At 48.0% G+C, this 17,769-nt stretch overlaps 1 protein-coding gene across 6 annotated transcripts in view; it reads right to left on the bottom strand.

The window, feature by feature from the left end:
- The window catches only part of cacnb4a (calcium channel, voltage-dependent, beta 4a subunit), a 552,528-nt gene that overhangs the window by 278,330 nt on the left and 256,429 nt on the right, over positions 1-17,769 (bottom strand). Inside the window, exon 2 of one of the 6 annotated variants that reach the window (XM_072470701.1) lies at positions 5,449-5,570. The exons of the other annotated variants lie outside the window; for them this stretch is intronic. Within the exon in view, the coding sequence (XP_072326802.1) occupies positions 5,449-5,487 (39 nt within the window). The 5' untranslated portion in view covers positions 5,488-5,570. The remainder of the gene's footprint in view (positions 1-5,448; positions 5,571-17,769) is intronic. 6 annotated transcript variants of the gene reach the window in all.

Raw genomic sequence — 17,769 nt, 5'->3', positions numbered from 1 at the left:
AGGCTACCGTTAGTGAGGTCGCAAGTTTCTTGATTGCCGCGAGGTCGAGCGTACCTCCTTCTAAGAGGCGCTGGTGGATGTACGCCGACCCTATACCCGTAACGAAAGCTTCCCCGATTAGGAGTTCGGAATGTTCAACGGCTGAAACTGCCTGGCAATCGCAGTTCATCACCAGGGCGTGCCGGGCACGCCAGAAATCTTCCAATGACTCACCGGGGCGTTGTTGCCGCGTGGACAGGCGGTGCCAGGCGTAGAGTTTGTTGATCGGCCGGGTGTAGTTCTCTTTCAGAAGCGCCATGGCCTCAGTGTAGTTGGGCGCGTCCCGGATACGAGGAAAAATATCGGAGCTCAACCGTGTGTACAGGATCTGGAGTTTCTGTGCTTCTGAGGGTTGTTTCATCGCTGATCCGATGTAGGCTTCAAAGCAAGCTAGCCAGTGGTCGAAGGCCGACGTGGCGTTGTCTGCTTGAGGGTGCAGCTGTCAGCAATCTGGCTTGATGCGTAGGTCTATCGCTGGAAAATCTCTGCTTAATAAATTGATGCGCTATCAATTACGACGAGACGAGAGTAGAGAGTAATCAAGGCTTTATTAAGCAGAGATGTGTTGCCTCCTGCAGCTGCTTCTGGCCAATCTTTTGGTCACCTGACCTAATATTCCCTTACGTGGCTCAGTGTTATACTTTGTTTTACAACGTTCCTGTGAATGGGACATTTTATTACATGAAAGGTGCTACAGAAATATAAGTTGTTGTTGTTCTTCTTATGGTCTGCTGCGATTCAAGAAGAAACCTCACCGCTAATGCTGGAGGACACTGGGAATGGGGAATAAATGCTGGTCTTGACAGCATTTCCAACATCCTGAGAAATTTTAAAAAATCTTTTTTAATTCAAATATACAAAAGGAACAACGCTGAAAAGCATTCATTCAAGGTTATTCAGTCAGTACCATTGAATCCAGTAACATCCCTGTGACCACAGTAGAGTTTTGTTTTTCCTCAGTACCGAGGCAACTATTCAAAATATATCAATTTGGAGTGAGCCATATCTGTGAATTAGACCTCACTGAGGTTTCTAAGTGAAGTGAACCTTGATAAGTTGACTTCTTTGAACAGCGGGGAAGCAAACACACTGAATGACATTGTACATCATGTCCATATTTGGCAACATCTGTCAAATCCTTTCCGAGACCTGTGCAATGTACAGTGTCACCGTCCAGCTACATCGCATGCTTGAACTCTTTCCACATCAGCCTGAATGAGCGAAACTCTGCATGAGTTACACGGAGAAAGTAATACACAGATAACAAAGCAAAGGTTGACTACGGGCGATACTTTCCAATGCTCCCAATGGGTTAGACGTTGCAAACAGCCTCGTCACTTGAAATCGACAATATTGGAACAACCCAAGTTATGTTTCTGCTTTAAGTAACCACATGGCAGCCATAGGAACTATTCCTTAAGGATTTTTCTTGAAAGAAGCATTCTTAGCAAACAATGAATATCTAGTTTTGAGTCCTGTGTAACCAGCTTTTTCTTTCATTCAACATCTCACCAAGTTTGTTTTGTACCAATGCTAAATAATACATTTTCATGCCCTGTAGTTGATACGCAACAAATGTTGGTGAAAATTAAAGAGAAAAATTTGGGGAAAGGAGGCATTTTCTGGTCACTAACTGTGGTGGTGCAGTAATGGGATAGGTAACAAAGTCAGGTCTTCCCCAAATTGTGTGCCAAGACAAGAATTTGGAATAGTTATCTCCAAGGCAACAATGGCCGCCATGGTGCTCAGACTGAGGGCTGAATGCTGAGAAGCCCCTTTAAATCCTTAGGTTTGTCGGCCTATTAGTGGGCATGTTCTAACAAACAAATCATTGAGGCCTAATTCTTGCTGTAAAATGATGTGTTTTTTTTAAAAGAACCCTGCAGTTTAAACACTTCCCACCACATCAAACCTCACTCCCATCCCCCACTCAACAGCTGAAGCTCCCCTTCGCTCAACAATTCTCATACCTCTTAGATTTTCACCCCGTGGTCATCCAAACTTTGTTGGGCTTTCAAATAGGGTCGTAATGGGAAAGAGGTTTAGGAAGCTCTGCACTAGATGATTAGAAAATATGGCTTTGATTCTTGCACATGGATCTGCAATAAATAATGCGGAGTTTAATTTTCCGTAAGTTCCTTTAGACCAGCCTAGAGTAGCCTTACAGAACGCATCTTTAGATTCATTTAAACATTATAATGGATTAAAGGAAAAACTATTTTTTGGCAGCTTCGGTGGGATTGGTTTGGGTACACCATTGAGGACTGATTGTCTGACTAAAAGGTGTTATGGGCCAGGGTTTAAAGAACCCCAAAGTGTCATGGAGTTCACCTGACCCACAACTTTTAATAGATTGTGGTATGGGGAACACACGGCCCACTCGACAGGTGTGGTGCAGCAGAAATGGAAAAGTATTTTTTAAAGCAAAACAATGTTTATTCTATGAACTCAAGTTAGCCTTTTTTAAAACATACAGTGAACATCTTAGCAACCATTAATTCAAATACAACCCCCAAAGAATACAACACTAAGTAATTCTTACTTTCCTTTTAACATCCATAAGACTTAAAATGAAACTTTTAATAGAAGCACACCAGGTTAAAGTCACTACTGAGAGCAGTTATTAATTTTAAATTACCAACGGATCGATTTATATTCTTTAGATTACAGAGAGAGACTCTAATACATGTTCTGGCTGTGACTGCAGCTATCCAGCTCTGAAAACAAAACTAAAACACACCCTGCAGCAAACAGCCTAAAAAGAAAGTATAAAGCTGACAGACAGCCCAGCTCCACCCCCTCTCTCACACTACTGCAGTAATAAACACCCATTTCTTAAAGGTACTCTCACTGCAGATACCTATATAAACACCCATTTCTTAAAGGTACTCTCACATGACAAGGTTAAAGGCCTTTTAGCTTCCCCCCCCCCCCCCCCATTTATCCAATTTAAAATATTCTTTAGTACTGGCTCCTGTTGAAAATTATTCACATTTTTTATTAACTTACTTTTGTCTATATCTTCATAAGTTTTTGCAAAGGTCTTGAACGAGTACTTTTCTTCTGTATTTACAAATGAGAGGGGCCATATTGTTGGAGAGGACAGTGTGAAACAGACTGGTAAGCTCGAGGAAATACTTGTTAGGAAGGAAGATGTGTTGGGCATTTTGAAAAACCTGAGGATAGACAAGTCCCCCGGGCCTGACGGGATATATCCAAGGATTCCATGGGAAGCAAGAGATGAAATTGCAGAGCCGTTGGCAATGATATTTTCGTCCTCACTGTCAACAGGGGTGGTACCAGGGTATTGGAGAGTGGCGAATGTCGTGCCCCTGTTCAAAAAAGGGACTAGGGATAACCCTGGGAATTACAGGCCAGTTAGTCTTACTTCGGTGGTAGGCAAAGTCATGGAAAGGGTACTGAAGGATAGGATTTCTGAGCATCTGGAAAGACACTGCTTGATTAGGGATAGTCAGCACGGATTTGTGAGGGGTAGGTCTTGCCTTACAAGTCTTATTGAATTCTTTGAGGAGGTGACCAAGCATGTGGATGAAGGTAAAGCAGTGGATGTAGTGTACATAGATTTTAGTGCGGCATTTGATAAGGTTCCCCATGGTAGGCTTATGCAGAAAGTAACAAAGCATGGGATAGTGGGAAATTTGGCCAGTTGGATAACAAACTGGCTAACCGATAGAAGTCAGAGAGTGGTGGTGGATGGCAAATATTCAGCCTGGATCCTAGTTACCAGTGGCGTACCGTAGGGATCTGTTCTGGGTCCTCTGCTGTTTGTGATTTTCATTAATGACTTGGATGAGGGAGTTGAAGGGTGGGTCAGTAAATTTGCAGACGATACGAAGATTGGTCGTGGATAGTGAGGAGGGCTGTTGTCGGCTGCAAAGAGACATAGATAGGATACAGAGCTGGGCTGAGAAGTGGCAGATGGAGTTTAACCCTGAAAAGTGTGAGGTTGTCCATTTTGGAAGGACAAATATGAATGCGGAATACAGGGTTAACGGTAGAGTTCTTGGCAATGTGGAGGAGCAGAGAGATCTTGGGGTCTATGTTCATACATCTTTGAAAGGTGCCACTCAAGTGGATAGAGCTGTGAAGAATGCCTATGGTGTGCTAGCGTTCATTAACAGAGGGATTGAAATTAAGAGCCATGAGGTGATGATGCAGCTGTACAAAACTTTGGTAAGGCCACATTTGGAGTACTGTGTGCAGTTCTGGTCGCCTCATTTTAGGAAGGATGTGGAAGCTTTGGAGAAGGTGCAAAGGAGATTTACCAGGATGTTGCCTGGAATGGAGAGTAGGTCTTATGACGAAAGGTTGAGGGTGCTAGGCCTTTTCTCATTAGAACGGAGAAGGATGAGGGGCGACTTGATAGAGGTTTATAAGGTGATCAGGGGAATAGATAAGAGTAGCCAGTCAGAGACTTTTTCCCCGGGTGGAACAAACCATTACAAGGGGACATAAATTTAAGGTGAATGGTGGAAGATATAGGGGGGATGTCAGAGGTAGGTTCTTTACCCAGAGAGTAGTGGGGGCATGGAATGCACTGCCTGTGGAAGTAGCTGAGTGGGAAACATTAGGGACCTTCAAGCAGCTATTGGATAGGTACATGGATTACGGTAAAATGATATAGTGTAGATTTATTTGTTCTTAAGGGCAGCACGGTAGCATTGTGAATAGCACAATTGCTTCACAGCTTCAGGGTCCCAGGTTCGATTCCGGCTTGGGTCACTGTCTGTGCGGAGTCTGCACATCCTCCCCGTGTCTGCGTAGGTTTCCTCCGGGTGCTCCGGTTTGCTCCCACAGTCCAAAAATGTGCAGGTTAGGTGGATTGGCCATGATAAATTGCCCTTAGTGTCCAAAATTGCCCTTAGTGTTGGGTGGAGGTGTTGGCTTTGGGTAGGGTGCTCTTTCCAAGAGCCAGTGCAGACTCAATGGGCCGAATGGCCTCCTTCTGCACTGTAAATTCAATGATAATCTATGATTAATCTAGGACAAAGGTTCGGCCCAACATCGTGGGCTGAAGGGCCTGTTCTGTGCTGTATTTTTCTATGTTCTATGACAATTGCTTTTCTTGTCCAGATAATCCTTATAGTCGTGTGGAACTTAATTAAGATAAGCGGATGTTGTAATGTGCATTTAAGGGATAGCAGCATGCCATCACAAGAGGGAAAGTGTGTCCAGTCGCAGTTTCGCTTTGGCCCATGAGGAGAACACAGCCCACACTGCTCTGATGCTGATGACTTCAAGCTTTCTACCTTTGCGTAAATGTTTTCATGTGCCTACAGTCTCAATAGGTGACCCCACAATGTGTTACTCAATAGCTGAGAGTGATTGGCGCCTTTCTGCAATTATGAAAACACAACAGCGAACATTGCCTCGAGAAGCAGCACTTACTGTCAATGGTGGGGTCTCAATCCTTGATTTTCTGTCCATTCAATTGTGGAATCACTTTCAGTACCTCCTAATTCACTGGGAAACCAATTTCACTGAAATACTTGCAAGATACCAGCAGAGAGCTGAAAAAGAGAGGAACATGAAAAAGGACGACTTGCGTTACACACTTCCATGAGAGCTGAGGGAGCTTTAAGGCTGTCAGTCTGACATGAGTGGCTGTCAGTGGTCAGCAAGTCAAACTAAGGTGCTAATCATGGTTGATATGGCACAAGGCAAAGGCAGGCACTCCAGGCGAGATAAGGGGGTGCCAGAGTCAGACCGCTTGCACTCACCATTGTACCATCAATCATATCTGTTTAACAGAACTGGCTCTCCTGGCTCTAGAGCAGGACAACAGGCTTAATTGGGGGCTCCCAGTTGTAGATCTATGTCACTTGCCGTAAGGACATAGGAGGTCAGACTGTATTGTAAAGAGGATGCTGCCAGGTGTAGCAAAGATCACTTCCTCCTTCGACTATTTACCAAGCTATTGACCATGTCAACTACGGCTCAGCACTCTTCCCTCCAGTCAAAGTGCTGTGGATTCAAGTCCCATTCGAGCTCAGAAATCAAGGCTGGCATTCCTGTGCAACATTAAGGGAGTGCTGCCTTATGGTTGAGATATCAGACTGAGGCTCCATCTCAGGTGGATGAAAAGATCTAATTTCTATCCTTCTTTAGAGAAGCAGAGCGGAGCTATCGCTGGTCACATGGCCCAATGCAATCACAGCATTCTGGAACAAATGGGTTATACGGTTATCATCACATTGCTGTTTGTGGGAGCTTGCTGTGCTCAAAGTGCCTGCCACACTGAAACAGTGATGGTGTTTCAAAAGTGCTTCATAGGTTGTGAAGTGCTTTGGGGAATCTAGAGGTTGTGAAAGAGGCTATATAAATGCAAGTCTCCCTTTTAAATATTTTATTTAAATCATTAATTTGCAACATCAGCTATGAAGCTTCCCACAAATGTATCAGACAGGTAACTGGTGTATAAATCACTGTGGACAGCTGTTTCAGCTCCCCTCTCACTGAATCACAAAGCAGCCTAACAGAGACAGCCATGTATCACCAGAATGCTGCACATCGTGAAACAGACTTCATACTGATCAGTAACACCGCAGAGCGCAGACCAGCTTTGGCAGCATTTTGGGATGTGTCACCCTCAGGATGAGTTCACAGCTCCCGTGGAAGGGTGCACCAGAGATGCAAACAGGAACGCTGTCCCGAGTTCAGCTGCTGTGCCACTTCCATCATTTTGGCAGGCTCCCAGCTCCAGCCCCGGATAGGGCCCAGCAGCTTGTGATGAATTATTTATCAGGGTCGATCCAAACAAAAAATTCCAGATATTTCAGCTTGGCAAGAAACCAAAGAACATTGTTGTTGCTGTGTTGCTCTGCTCCAGTCTCCTCACTTCAGCATCAAGAGGATGTTCACACTGAAACTTTTGGTGCAGGCTGACCTGATAAGAAGTGCTTAAGTTTGAATTTGCAAGCATTTTGGATACACCCCAAAACCTGCAGTAAGCTGCAACAATATGCAAGTAAAACATAACCTGAATTTTGGCCCCACTTTCAGATCACTTCAAATTAAATGTTTGTCTGTACATCGCGCCTCATGCTGCACGGAAGATAGGCCAGAGAAAGTTCTGAACAGCCTTACAAATCTCACTATAATTTCTGTTTTAACAGAATCTCGCTGAAAAAACTCTGTCACTTCTTAGAACCTCAGTGAAAAGTCATCAATCTAAAGCGTGAACTCTTGTGTTGCTCTCCACTGATGTTGCCACGGCTACTGAGTGCGCCCAACATTTGTTTAGTTTAGGGGCTGGATTCTCCGAACCTGCACCGGCTCTTGGAAAGAGCACCCTACCCAAGGTCCACGCTTCCACCGTATCCCCATAACCCAGTAACCTCACCCAACACTAAGGGCAATTTTGGACACTAAGGGCAATTTATCATGGCCAATCCACCTAACCTGCACATCTTTGGACTGTGGGCGGAAACCGGAGCACCCGGAGGAAACCCACGCACACACGGGGAGGATGTGCAGACTCCGCACAGACAGTGACCCAAGCCGGAATCGAACCTGGGACGACGGCGTGGGGACATAGTCCCAAAAACGGAGAATCCAGCCCCAGGATTTCAACATTTGCAGTTTTTTGCTTTTTTTTTAAAGTCATTGTACAAATTGGTAGAATGGGTTCTTGGCATAAAATTCAAAAATATTTTATATCCAATAATTCTTTTGTTCTCACTTATCACATTGTCTCAATGCAAGATCTCAGATCTCCTCAACACCAGAGCTCTTTATCCCCAGTAATCTCTCCCTCTCTGTGACTATTTCAACTTGAACAACCAAGCTTGGCGTCACTCCATATCCTATTTCCTGTTCTTTACAACTCTGTCAATCCGCTCGACTCTGAACCCGGCACTTGCTTCTCATTTTTCAATGTTTAAAAAATGGTTCCAATTTCCTAAAAGTTTTTTTCCCCCCCCTTTCTTCTGCTCAGAATGAAATAATATCAAGTAAAAGAAAGTTCGAGAAATGCCTCATATGGAGCGGATTTCTCCGTTTTTGAGACCAGGTGGACATCTCTGCCGGCGCCCTCGCCACTTGCCAGACCCCAGGCCTGAGTTCTTGGGGACCCTGAGAGAGCTGCGAAGCCGGTGAATCTCGCAGTCTGATTATCCTCATCCAAACAAACACTTTCTAATGATGTGATCTCCTGTAAAAGGGCATGACTCGCTTTCTTAATGCAGTGATGTGTTACTGATTGAGAAATGCTGCACAGGTCCCCAGTTGACCCCTGGAAAGACCCAGAGGCAAAGACGTTGAATGCTACCATCGCCTTTAGGACCACTGGCAGGGGCAAGCTTCCAAACCCATGTGGCGTTAGGCCTTCTTGGGGTAAGGGCCATGAGTTGCGGACCAGATCTCTGAACAATCCCAACTCATGTGCAGGTAGATTCGTCGAATATAAGGCTCTCAGTGTGGCAAGTCATCTCCGCTGCCTGGGTCTCTGCTCCCCATCCTCTAGTCGATGCTGAGGCTCCCCTGGCCATTGGTCATCATCATCCCCCCCCCCCCCCCCTCCTCCTCCCCCCCCCCCCCCCCACCCCGGCAGTGCCCCTGCTGGAGCTGCACATAGACACCTTTCCCTCCTGCACCGAATGAGGATTTGAAGAAAAGCTTCTGGACCACCAGATCCATTATCACTTTTGCTTCCTCTCTGAAACGATATATTGAAAACCAGAATAGTTAAAGGGTGCAGAAAAGAAAGGTGTGAATGATGGACCTATGGGAGCACTGGGACAGCTAAGCTTTGGCAGCTTAGATTGCATTGTTCCTCCTGATACATTACCTTTAGGACCTTAGCGCACACATAGAGGTAAGCAGCATTCCATTCCACAGATCTGACATCCAGAGCCCTGTGGTGGGTGAGAAATTGTAATTCCCTCACTGAACCAACATTCTTTGATTTGATGTAACTCAGCATTTGATTACTCATGGTGAATGAAAAATCCGTTTGGTCACTGATGAATGGTATGAATTGTTAACCTGTGACTCCACTGCGATGGCAGAATTAACAAAGCTGAGCCCCCTTCACTATAGCCTTCACTCTCCAAAGACAGATTCCTGCCTTCAACTATGTCACTTTTGAAACTTTGATGTGAAGCTATTGAGTTTTGCCTATCTATTTAAAAGTGCAAATTTATAAATCTGGTTTGCTCTTGCTTCCTGGGCAATGGGCTTTGTGTCCAGTGTAATTAACCTGGACCCTTGTCCACTGCAATGGCAGAAACAAGAAGGAGCCTCAGAGCCCAGCTTAGTAGCCCTCCCATACTTCACCACACCTTTCCCAGATAGAACCCATCTTACTTTCAATTTTGGAAGATGCCATTTTACCTGTGTGTCAAGATGGTGGCTTTATTACAGGACTGAGTTTGAATCTACCTCCCTCACTGTCCCCAGGCCTCATATTTACCTGGAATCTAACAATGTGTAGGTAAAGATGCCACTGGTTATTCTCCAGTTTCCTCCACAATACTGTCGTTGTGCTGGTGGATGTACCAATGTTCCCAACCCGTCCCCCCCAGCCCCCCCGAGCCAATCACCTGTGAGGTGCTTATGCCACATGTGGTCCACCTGTGGACCTGCATCTGGGGTACACCATGCTTCCAATGATTGCTCCTGCTGCATGCCCGCTGCTATTCTGCACCGTCTCCTGTCTCTGACCTCAGTCTGAGGTCCACATTGCCCCTGGACTGCCTATCATCTGTGACTACTTTCCAGTTTACAGATGGAATTCCTGCTCTCTGTAACACCTATCTGCCAGTGCCTGAACCTAAATGGGAGCCTTGTCATAGTTCCCATTTCTAAAGAGGACCATGGACAACAGTAACTTTCACAATGCATTGCAGCCCCGACATGTTTAGTGTTCATGTGAACCATCCCTAATGTGCCACACAAACACGCACCCATTCTATAATCTGCTATCTATGTGCATGCCCTTCCAGTAATACGTGTGCGACCCCTTAGACCCTTTTGTTATCCTGCATTTCATGCAGCATTGTCGGGGTCCAGCTCCCATCCTCTCAGCCTTCGCTCTGCCTTCCATTGTGCATTTTCTTTATCAACCTCCTTGCCCCATGCCAATCATTGTGAGCCTTTGCCTTGCCCCCATCTCCTTGCACAGGCCTCCTTCCACATTGGTCCCCTTGTCTTTGCCAGATCACCGGCCTGGCCGCAACTTGCACCCCACTCCTGGTCCAAACTTCAGAACTTTGTTGCAATGGCTGCATGAGTCCGCGGCACAACCTGATAGACACTGATGTGTGGTGCTGGGGGAAAGGAGATCGTTGCACTTCCCAACTCCAGGCGCAGTGTTAATACGAGACAATGGCATAAAAGGATTCATGGGTTCAGCAGCATGGTCCTCTCCATGAAGACAAGCTTGGCATGGAGCTGGAGGGCAGTGCAGAGTGGTGTTCAGGGGATCAGATGCAGTGCAGCACTCTGCAGCACAGTGCAGTGCAGTGCAGCGCAGCACAGTGCAATGCAGCACAGTGCAGTGCAGCACAGTGCAGCGCAGTGTCAGTGCACTAACAGAAAGGCTTTGGTGCATTCACCTCGAAGTCTTATTTGAGCTGAGGGCTGTCTTGTGTACGCCACTCTCTAGCAATCGGGTTTTAGACCGACGTATTTCCACGCTGGTGTGACACCTGATTGATAGGCCTGACAGGATTCCAGCGGTCAGCTGTTTTGATGTGCATCCGTGCGATTCAAATGAATGCAAATGGTGTTCACACCATCAGCCAGCAGGAAGATCGACCGGCCTTTAACCCGCATTGCGAGAATTGAAATATGTTTTTACACCTGCAGATTTCTGGCTTCTTGGCTCCTGCCTGATTCTCCACTCCCACCCACGACCAACGCCGCCACGGACAGGATGGGAAAATTCCACCCATGTGGAGTTAATCATACCTGAAGTCCAAACTTTGCAGGAAGTATTTGTGTCACTAACAAAGTGAAGACTATCCTCGCTGGCATTAACGCATCCCCGCACGTTAACAGATAACACAACTTGGCCAAGTTCTACAGCTATAATAATGTCATCTCCTGAGATTATTTTTGGTGCAACTTAATTTATCACTGTCAATGGCAGTGCAACATTAGTGTTTAAAATGAAAGATTTCATTACAATCAGAACTCTGTGATCAATTTGAAAATATACACATCAGGATTAGTCGGCCATTTGGTCCCTTGAGCGCTCTGCCATTTAATGAGATCATGGTTGATCTGACTGTGGCCTCCACTCGCTATACTCTTCGATTCACTTGAGAGACAGGAAGCCTTTTTTTTATTCATTCAAGGGATGTGGGCTTCGCTCGGCCAATATTCATTTCCCATCTCTAAATTTCCTTGAGGACGTGGCCGTGAGCTGTCCTCACCGCAGCCCATGGTGTAGGTACGCCCACAGTGCTGTTAGGGTGGGAGTTCCAGGATTTTGACCCAGCGACAGTGAAGGAACGGCGATATATTTCCAAGTCAGGGTGATGTGTGGATTGGAGGGGAACTTCCAGATAGTGGTGTTCTCAGATATCTCCTTCTAGATGGTAGTGGTCATGGGTTTTGAAAGTCGCATCTAAGGAGCCTTGTTGAGGTCCTGCAGTGCATGTTGCAGATGATACACACTGCTGCCACTATGCGTCGGTTGTGGAGGGAGTGAATGTTTGTGGAAGGGATGCAAATCAAGTGGGCTGCTTTGTCCTGGATGGTGCTGAGCTTCCAGAGTGTCGTTGGAGCTGCACCCATCAAGGAAATTGGTGAGTATTCCATGATAATCCTGACTTGGACCTTGTAAATTGTGGACAGGCTTTGGGGAGTCAGGAGGTGTGTTACTTGCTATCGGGTTCCTAGCCTCTGACCTGATTTGTAGCTATAATATTTATCTGACAACAATTTAAAATAAGCAGGAGAAATAAAGGGGAACCAGTCGATGGAATATACCTGGATTTACATAAAGTGTTCGATAAGATCACGCACAAAAGGCTACTTAATAAGAGCTCAGGTTGTTGGGAATAGTATATTAGCATGGATAGAGGATTGGCGAACTGATAGAAGACAGGGAGTTTGGATAAGGGGCATTTTCAGCATTGCAACCTGGCCACAAATATTTACAACATATATTAATGACTTGGACAAGGGAAGTGAATGTATTATTGCCAAGTTTAAAGGTGACACAAAAATTGGGAAGTCAAGTGGTCACTGTGATAGCCATTGTTCGGGGGATCGTGCCCCAAGTGTCATTTTTGCTGGGTGATTTCAGCCGGGGGTGTGGGCACGATCCAGATTGCAATTCACCCACACTTAGTGATTTTTAGAGCTTGGGGAGATTCCCACTGAAATATTCCCACGCATAGGGCGCGATTCTCCGGAAAGAATTCCAAGAGTGGTAGCGAGCGGCAATTGCCACTAGCGTCCCAGTGCTCAGCCTGGCAAGGCTGGCAACAGAATTCAATGCTAATTGGTCCACTTAAGGAAGCCCCACGGGCTTCACGCTGCAAATGAAGGCTCGTCAGCTGATTCTCCGGGACAGCGTTCCCAGCCTGCCGCTAACAAGGTTGAGCAGCACTTAAGTAGCACTTGCACAGCCAGTCCCACTCAGCTCGCAGCAATGGTGCCCAGGAGACTGGCCCCCAGGTTTGGCGACATGGATCTGGGGAGGCTCCTAGATGCGGTCGAGACCAGAGGGAATGTCCTGTTCCCCCGAGGGTCCCGGAGGATGAGTCACAGGGCAGCTGTGCTGCCTGGGATGAAGTGGCAGCGGCCGTCGGCTCGGCAAGCGTGACCAGGAGGACTAGCCACCAGCCCCCCAAACACTCCATCTGACCCCCCAACCCACCCTTCACCCACCTCCATTCATCCCCGCTCCCTTCACACCACCACCCCTCCCGCCAATGTAAACTGCACGTGCAGCTAACGATGCCCTCCCTTTGCCTCTGCAGGAGAAGCTCTCTGACAATCGTCGGGAGAGGGTCCAGACAAGTGGAGTGGTGCCGGACATAAGACTCCTCGCAACTTTCTAGGAACGGGCCCTATAGTGCGGTCACTAATACGGAAGTCGCTGCATGCCGCAGAGGTGAGGGTCCACCCGGGCCCACCCGCATGGACTGTCAAACACGAGTTGTTAATGACATTCAGACTCACCCATCCCTCCCACTGACCACAAGTCCATTCTCCCACAAGTGCTCCAGCCGATGGCGACAATCCATCCAGGGTAGCCCCCTCCCCTGTCTTCCATGGGACCACCTCGGAGGAGAGCTCCAAGGATGCCACAGTCGATGCGTCCACCTTCTACCAGCGCTGAGACACAGACCTCAGTGGGCAACGTTAGTGGACAGGCTTCTGGGGGCACAATCTGGTGAGCACCACACAGTCGCTGATGCACATCAGGTGAAGGCAGAAATGCCCAGGCAAGACCACAGTCGGAGTTCTGCTGGATCCCCTGACCCATAGGGAGATGTCAGCGACACTCCAATAGCCGATTTGAGGAGGCCCAGAGGCTACGGGCACAGGAGATGTTGCCAGCAATGCGTGGCACCGAGACCAACGCTGATAGGGTGGTGACCACAGTGGAGAGCCTCGTGCACAACGTCGGCTGTATCAGTGTCCAAGGAGTTGCGCAGTCGATGACAGCCATGGCTGAGGGCCACGGTAGACTGCCCGACTCGTTGGGGGACGAGGCCCAGTACCAGGCTGACCTTGATGAGGCACTGCTGAACATGTCCCAGTCTCAGACTGGAAAGACCAAGGCACTGCGGAACTTGTCCCAGTCGGAGGTGGACATTGCCAAGTCACTGCACAGCATGGCCCAATTACTGAGGAGCATCGCCGAGGGCATCAACACCATGGTGCGGACATTGGGAAGCTGCCAGGGCTGGTAGAGCCAGATGATGCAGGGCAGCCGGAGCTCAATCTGGCGGCCCCCCATCCCGAGGTTAACCCCAGGGCTCTATGGGCACCGACCGGGAGGGGGAAACCCGGACCGATCCTATGGGCTGGCGGCGGTGACCACCAGCTCCCCCGGGTTCCACCCTTCTGATGAGGCCTCGTCTTGCAGTCAGCACATGGAACAGAGCAGCACAGCTGTTCATGCTGCTGACAAGAACGCCGTGGCATGGCGGACCTGCGCACATCCGACCCTTCCCCCCCAGCCCCCCCTTGGCAGCATACCCCTGACATTCAGACTCCCCTACCACCACCACCCTCCCCCTGCCACCCACTCTCCCGGAGCACAGAGACAGCAAGCCCAGCGCCCCGGGCTCTTTGTCAGTGGGAAAAGATGGCTACTCACCTCCTCGGCTCCCCTCAGCAGCCCATCCACAGATTCACGTTTTTCAAAAGGAGTACTAATCGGCACCAGTGTGACCACTTGCTGGGGAGGCCGCTGAATGACAGGAGGCCGTAGGATAAGGGGTGGCTTCTGTTAATTGTCTGGAAATAGGGCTTAAGTGGCGATAATTGGTTTCTCGCCACACTATGGTGGGGCTCCGATATCGCCTACGGGAGCGGACCCATTGCATCGCAAACGGTTTGGCATCTGGCGCGGTTCTTGTTTTTGGCCTCTCCCGCTATTCACTGGCCCCGTTGTGCTCTTACTCGAGTGAAATGAGGCCAGAGAATCGCGGTCGTGGAATTATTTCTGGAGTGGGGAATTAAAGACGCCGGCAAGATCGGCTCCGCAGTCCCCTTGGACACTCGTGCTGCTGACGTTGTGCATTAGACTCTCCACTGTGGGCTCTTTTAAAGGGTGCCCAGATCTCAAGGTTAAGATGAAAGTTCCCCACACCCGCCAACCACAGATATGAAATGAAATGAAAATCGCTTAGTGCCACAAGTAGGCTTCAAATGAAGTTACTGTGAAAAGCCCCTAATCGCCACATTCCGGTGCCTGTTCGGGGAGGCTGGTACGGGAATTGAACCGTGCTGCTGGCTTGCCTTGGTCTGCTTTAAAAGCCAGCTCTTTAGCCCTGTGCTAAACCAGCCCCTTCTGTTCGCGACCCCCGTAGACATGGGCAGCACCCTCAACTGTCAGCCGGAGGGGCAACCTGCCCCCACAACTAAATGTCACGTGGCGCCCCCCCCCCCCTCCCCCACACAGCCATGAGGGTGACCCGGCCCCACCCGCATCCACCTTCATCGGCGTTGGGGCATTTAATAATAATAATCTTTATTGTCACAAGTAGGCTTACGTTAACACTGCAATGAAGTTACTGTGCAAAGCCCCTAGCCGCCACACTACAGTGTCTGTTCGGGTACACCGAGGGAGAATTCAGAATGTCCAATTCACCTAAAAAGCACGTCTTTTAGGGGTTGCGGGAGCAAACCGGAGCACCCGGAGGAAAGCCACGCAGACACGGGGAGAACGTACAGATTCGGCACAGACACTGACCCAAGCCGGGAATCGAAGCCGGGTCCCTGGGGCTGTGAAGCAACAGAGCTGACCACTGTGCTACCATGCCCCCAAGTGAGCATACCCCACCTTGGGGTTGCTGAGGGCCCTCCCACCTTTAAGGCCAACCCCCCTTCAGCCACCCACTTTCAGCAACACCCCCATATGTCCGCTTCATGCCTCCTCTCTTCATGCACCGCATCAGGCCTCCGCCCTTTTGGCCCTCCCTTTATGCACCACCTTCAGCCCACCCTTTTCATGACCATGGCCCCCCTCAGGCCCCATCTCTTGCCAGTGCCCTTTGACACCCTGACTCTGCCCCCTGGCACCCCTGCAGTGCCAACTTGACAGTGACATGTTGGCACTGCCAGGGTGCCAGAGTGCCAGGTTAGCACTGCCCAGGTGCTGGGATAGTGTCGGTTGAGAGCATCGTGATCAGTTCGGTGTCCGGTATGAAATTCATTTCGGAGATCTGCTATTCACCGGGAATAGCGGAATCGGTACCAGGCGCAACACCGCCAGAAAATCGCGCTCATAGAGCCTCCAGAGGGATATAGGCAGGTTAAGTAAGTGGGCAAAAATATGATAGATAGAATATAATGTAGGAAAATGTGAAGTTGTTTATTTGGTAGGAATAATAAAGGAGCAGAGCATTACTTAAATGCAGAAATCTGCAGCACAGAGGGAGAGGTAATGGAAAATTATTTCCTTCAAATTTTGTCATCTTCATCTCATTGTCGGGCAGTCCCATCGATCGATAGCAATATACATGCTTTGATTAATTATCTTAGCAAGGCCTGAACAATAGTCAGCTATTTTTCATCTTCTGTTTTACTTCTGCAGTTAATTGATTTTTGAAGCAACAAACATTTAGTGCTAAACTAAGGCAATTACACTGTCAGACATTTTACCCCAAATGAGGTCCTTAAGTGGCCAATTACTGACCTGTTATGGGTTGCTTCTTGGGTTACTTCAATTCTGAATCTGGCAGGGGGAACTTCGGGACAGGGGGAAGCCCAGCGTGCCATCCTGTTTGGAGCTTGGATGGGAAAGGTAGAGAGTGCCTCCCTCAAGGGCTCGCTTTCCACATTGGTGCACTCCCGTCCATGGCCTACCCTCTGCAGGGGCTCCCTCCACCCCAGACCTCTCCATTAAGACCCCAGGGCCCTCTCCCCACCCCGGCAAACGGGGTTGGGAGCAGGGACGAAGGCGAAGGGAAGTCCACTTGGGGAATTCCACAGCCCCATTCCTCAGCCCATAAATCCGCCAGAGTGATGTGTTTGACTTTTAACTGCTCTTGTTAAATAACTTTGCAAACTATTCAATGGAGCTCAAGAAGGTGGCACACCACCACATTTTCAAGGGCATTTCAGGATGGGCAGATGCGACTGTTGATTACATTCCATGAATGGATAAAAACAAAGGTTATTCTAGTTTGGGCTAGGATCTAAATAGCCAAAGAAATGTGTCCTATCGAAAGGACAGACGGATGGGCAAAGTGGGCAGGGTTGCATTGTTAGTGAGGAATGAAATTAAATCAATAGCAAGGAGTGATATAGGATCAGAAGGCAGAGAATCGATATGGGGAGAGTTGAGGAATAAGAAAGGAACAAAGACCCTGATGAGAGTTATGCACAGGCCCCCTAGTAGTAGTCAGGTTGCGGCATAGAAAATAAATCAGGTGATAGAAAAGGCATATAAGAAAGGCAATATTAAAATAATCATGGGGGTCTTCAATATGCAGGTGGACTGGGGAAATCAGGTTGGTAGTGGATCCCAAAAAAAGGAATTTGTGGAATGTCTAAGAGATTTATTTTTGGAGCAGCTTGTGACAGAGCTTACTAGGGAACAGGCAATTCTGGATTTGGTGATGTATAATGAGGCAGACTTGATTAGGGAACTTAAGGTGAAGGAACTTTTAAGGGCAGTGACCACAATATGATGGAATTTACCCTGCAGTTTGAGAGGGAGAAGCTGCAATTGAGTAAAGGTAACTACAAAGACATGAGGGAGCAGCTGGCCAGAGTTGATTGGGAGAGGATCCTAGCAGGGAAGGCAATGGAACAGAAATGATCGGAGTTTTGGGGAGTTATTCAGGAGGCACAACAGAAATTCATCCCAAGGAGGAGGAAACATGCTAAGGGGAGGACGAGGCATCCATGGCTGATGAGGGAAGTAGAAGAAAAAGCATACAAGCTGGCGAGGATTAGTGGGAAGCCAGAGGATTGGGAAGCCTTTAAAAGTGAGCCGAGGACAATTAAAAAAGCAATAAGAGGGGAGAAGATGAAATAGGAATGCAAGCTAGCTAGTAATATAAAATAAAATAG

Source organism: Scyliorhinus torazame, chromosome 2 (assembly GCF_047496885.1).
Source record: "Scyliorhinus torazame isolate Kashiwa2021f chromosome 2, sScyTor2.1, whole genome shotgun sequence".
Taxonomy (NCBI): domain Eukaryota; kingdom Metazoa; phylum Chordata; class Chondrichthyes; order Carcharhiniformes; family Scyliorhinidae; genus Scyliorhinus; species Scyliorhinus torazame.
This window is presented reverse-complemented; position numbering and strand designations above follow the sequence as displayed.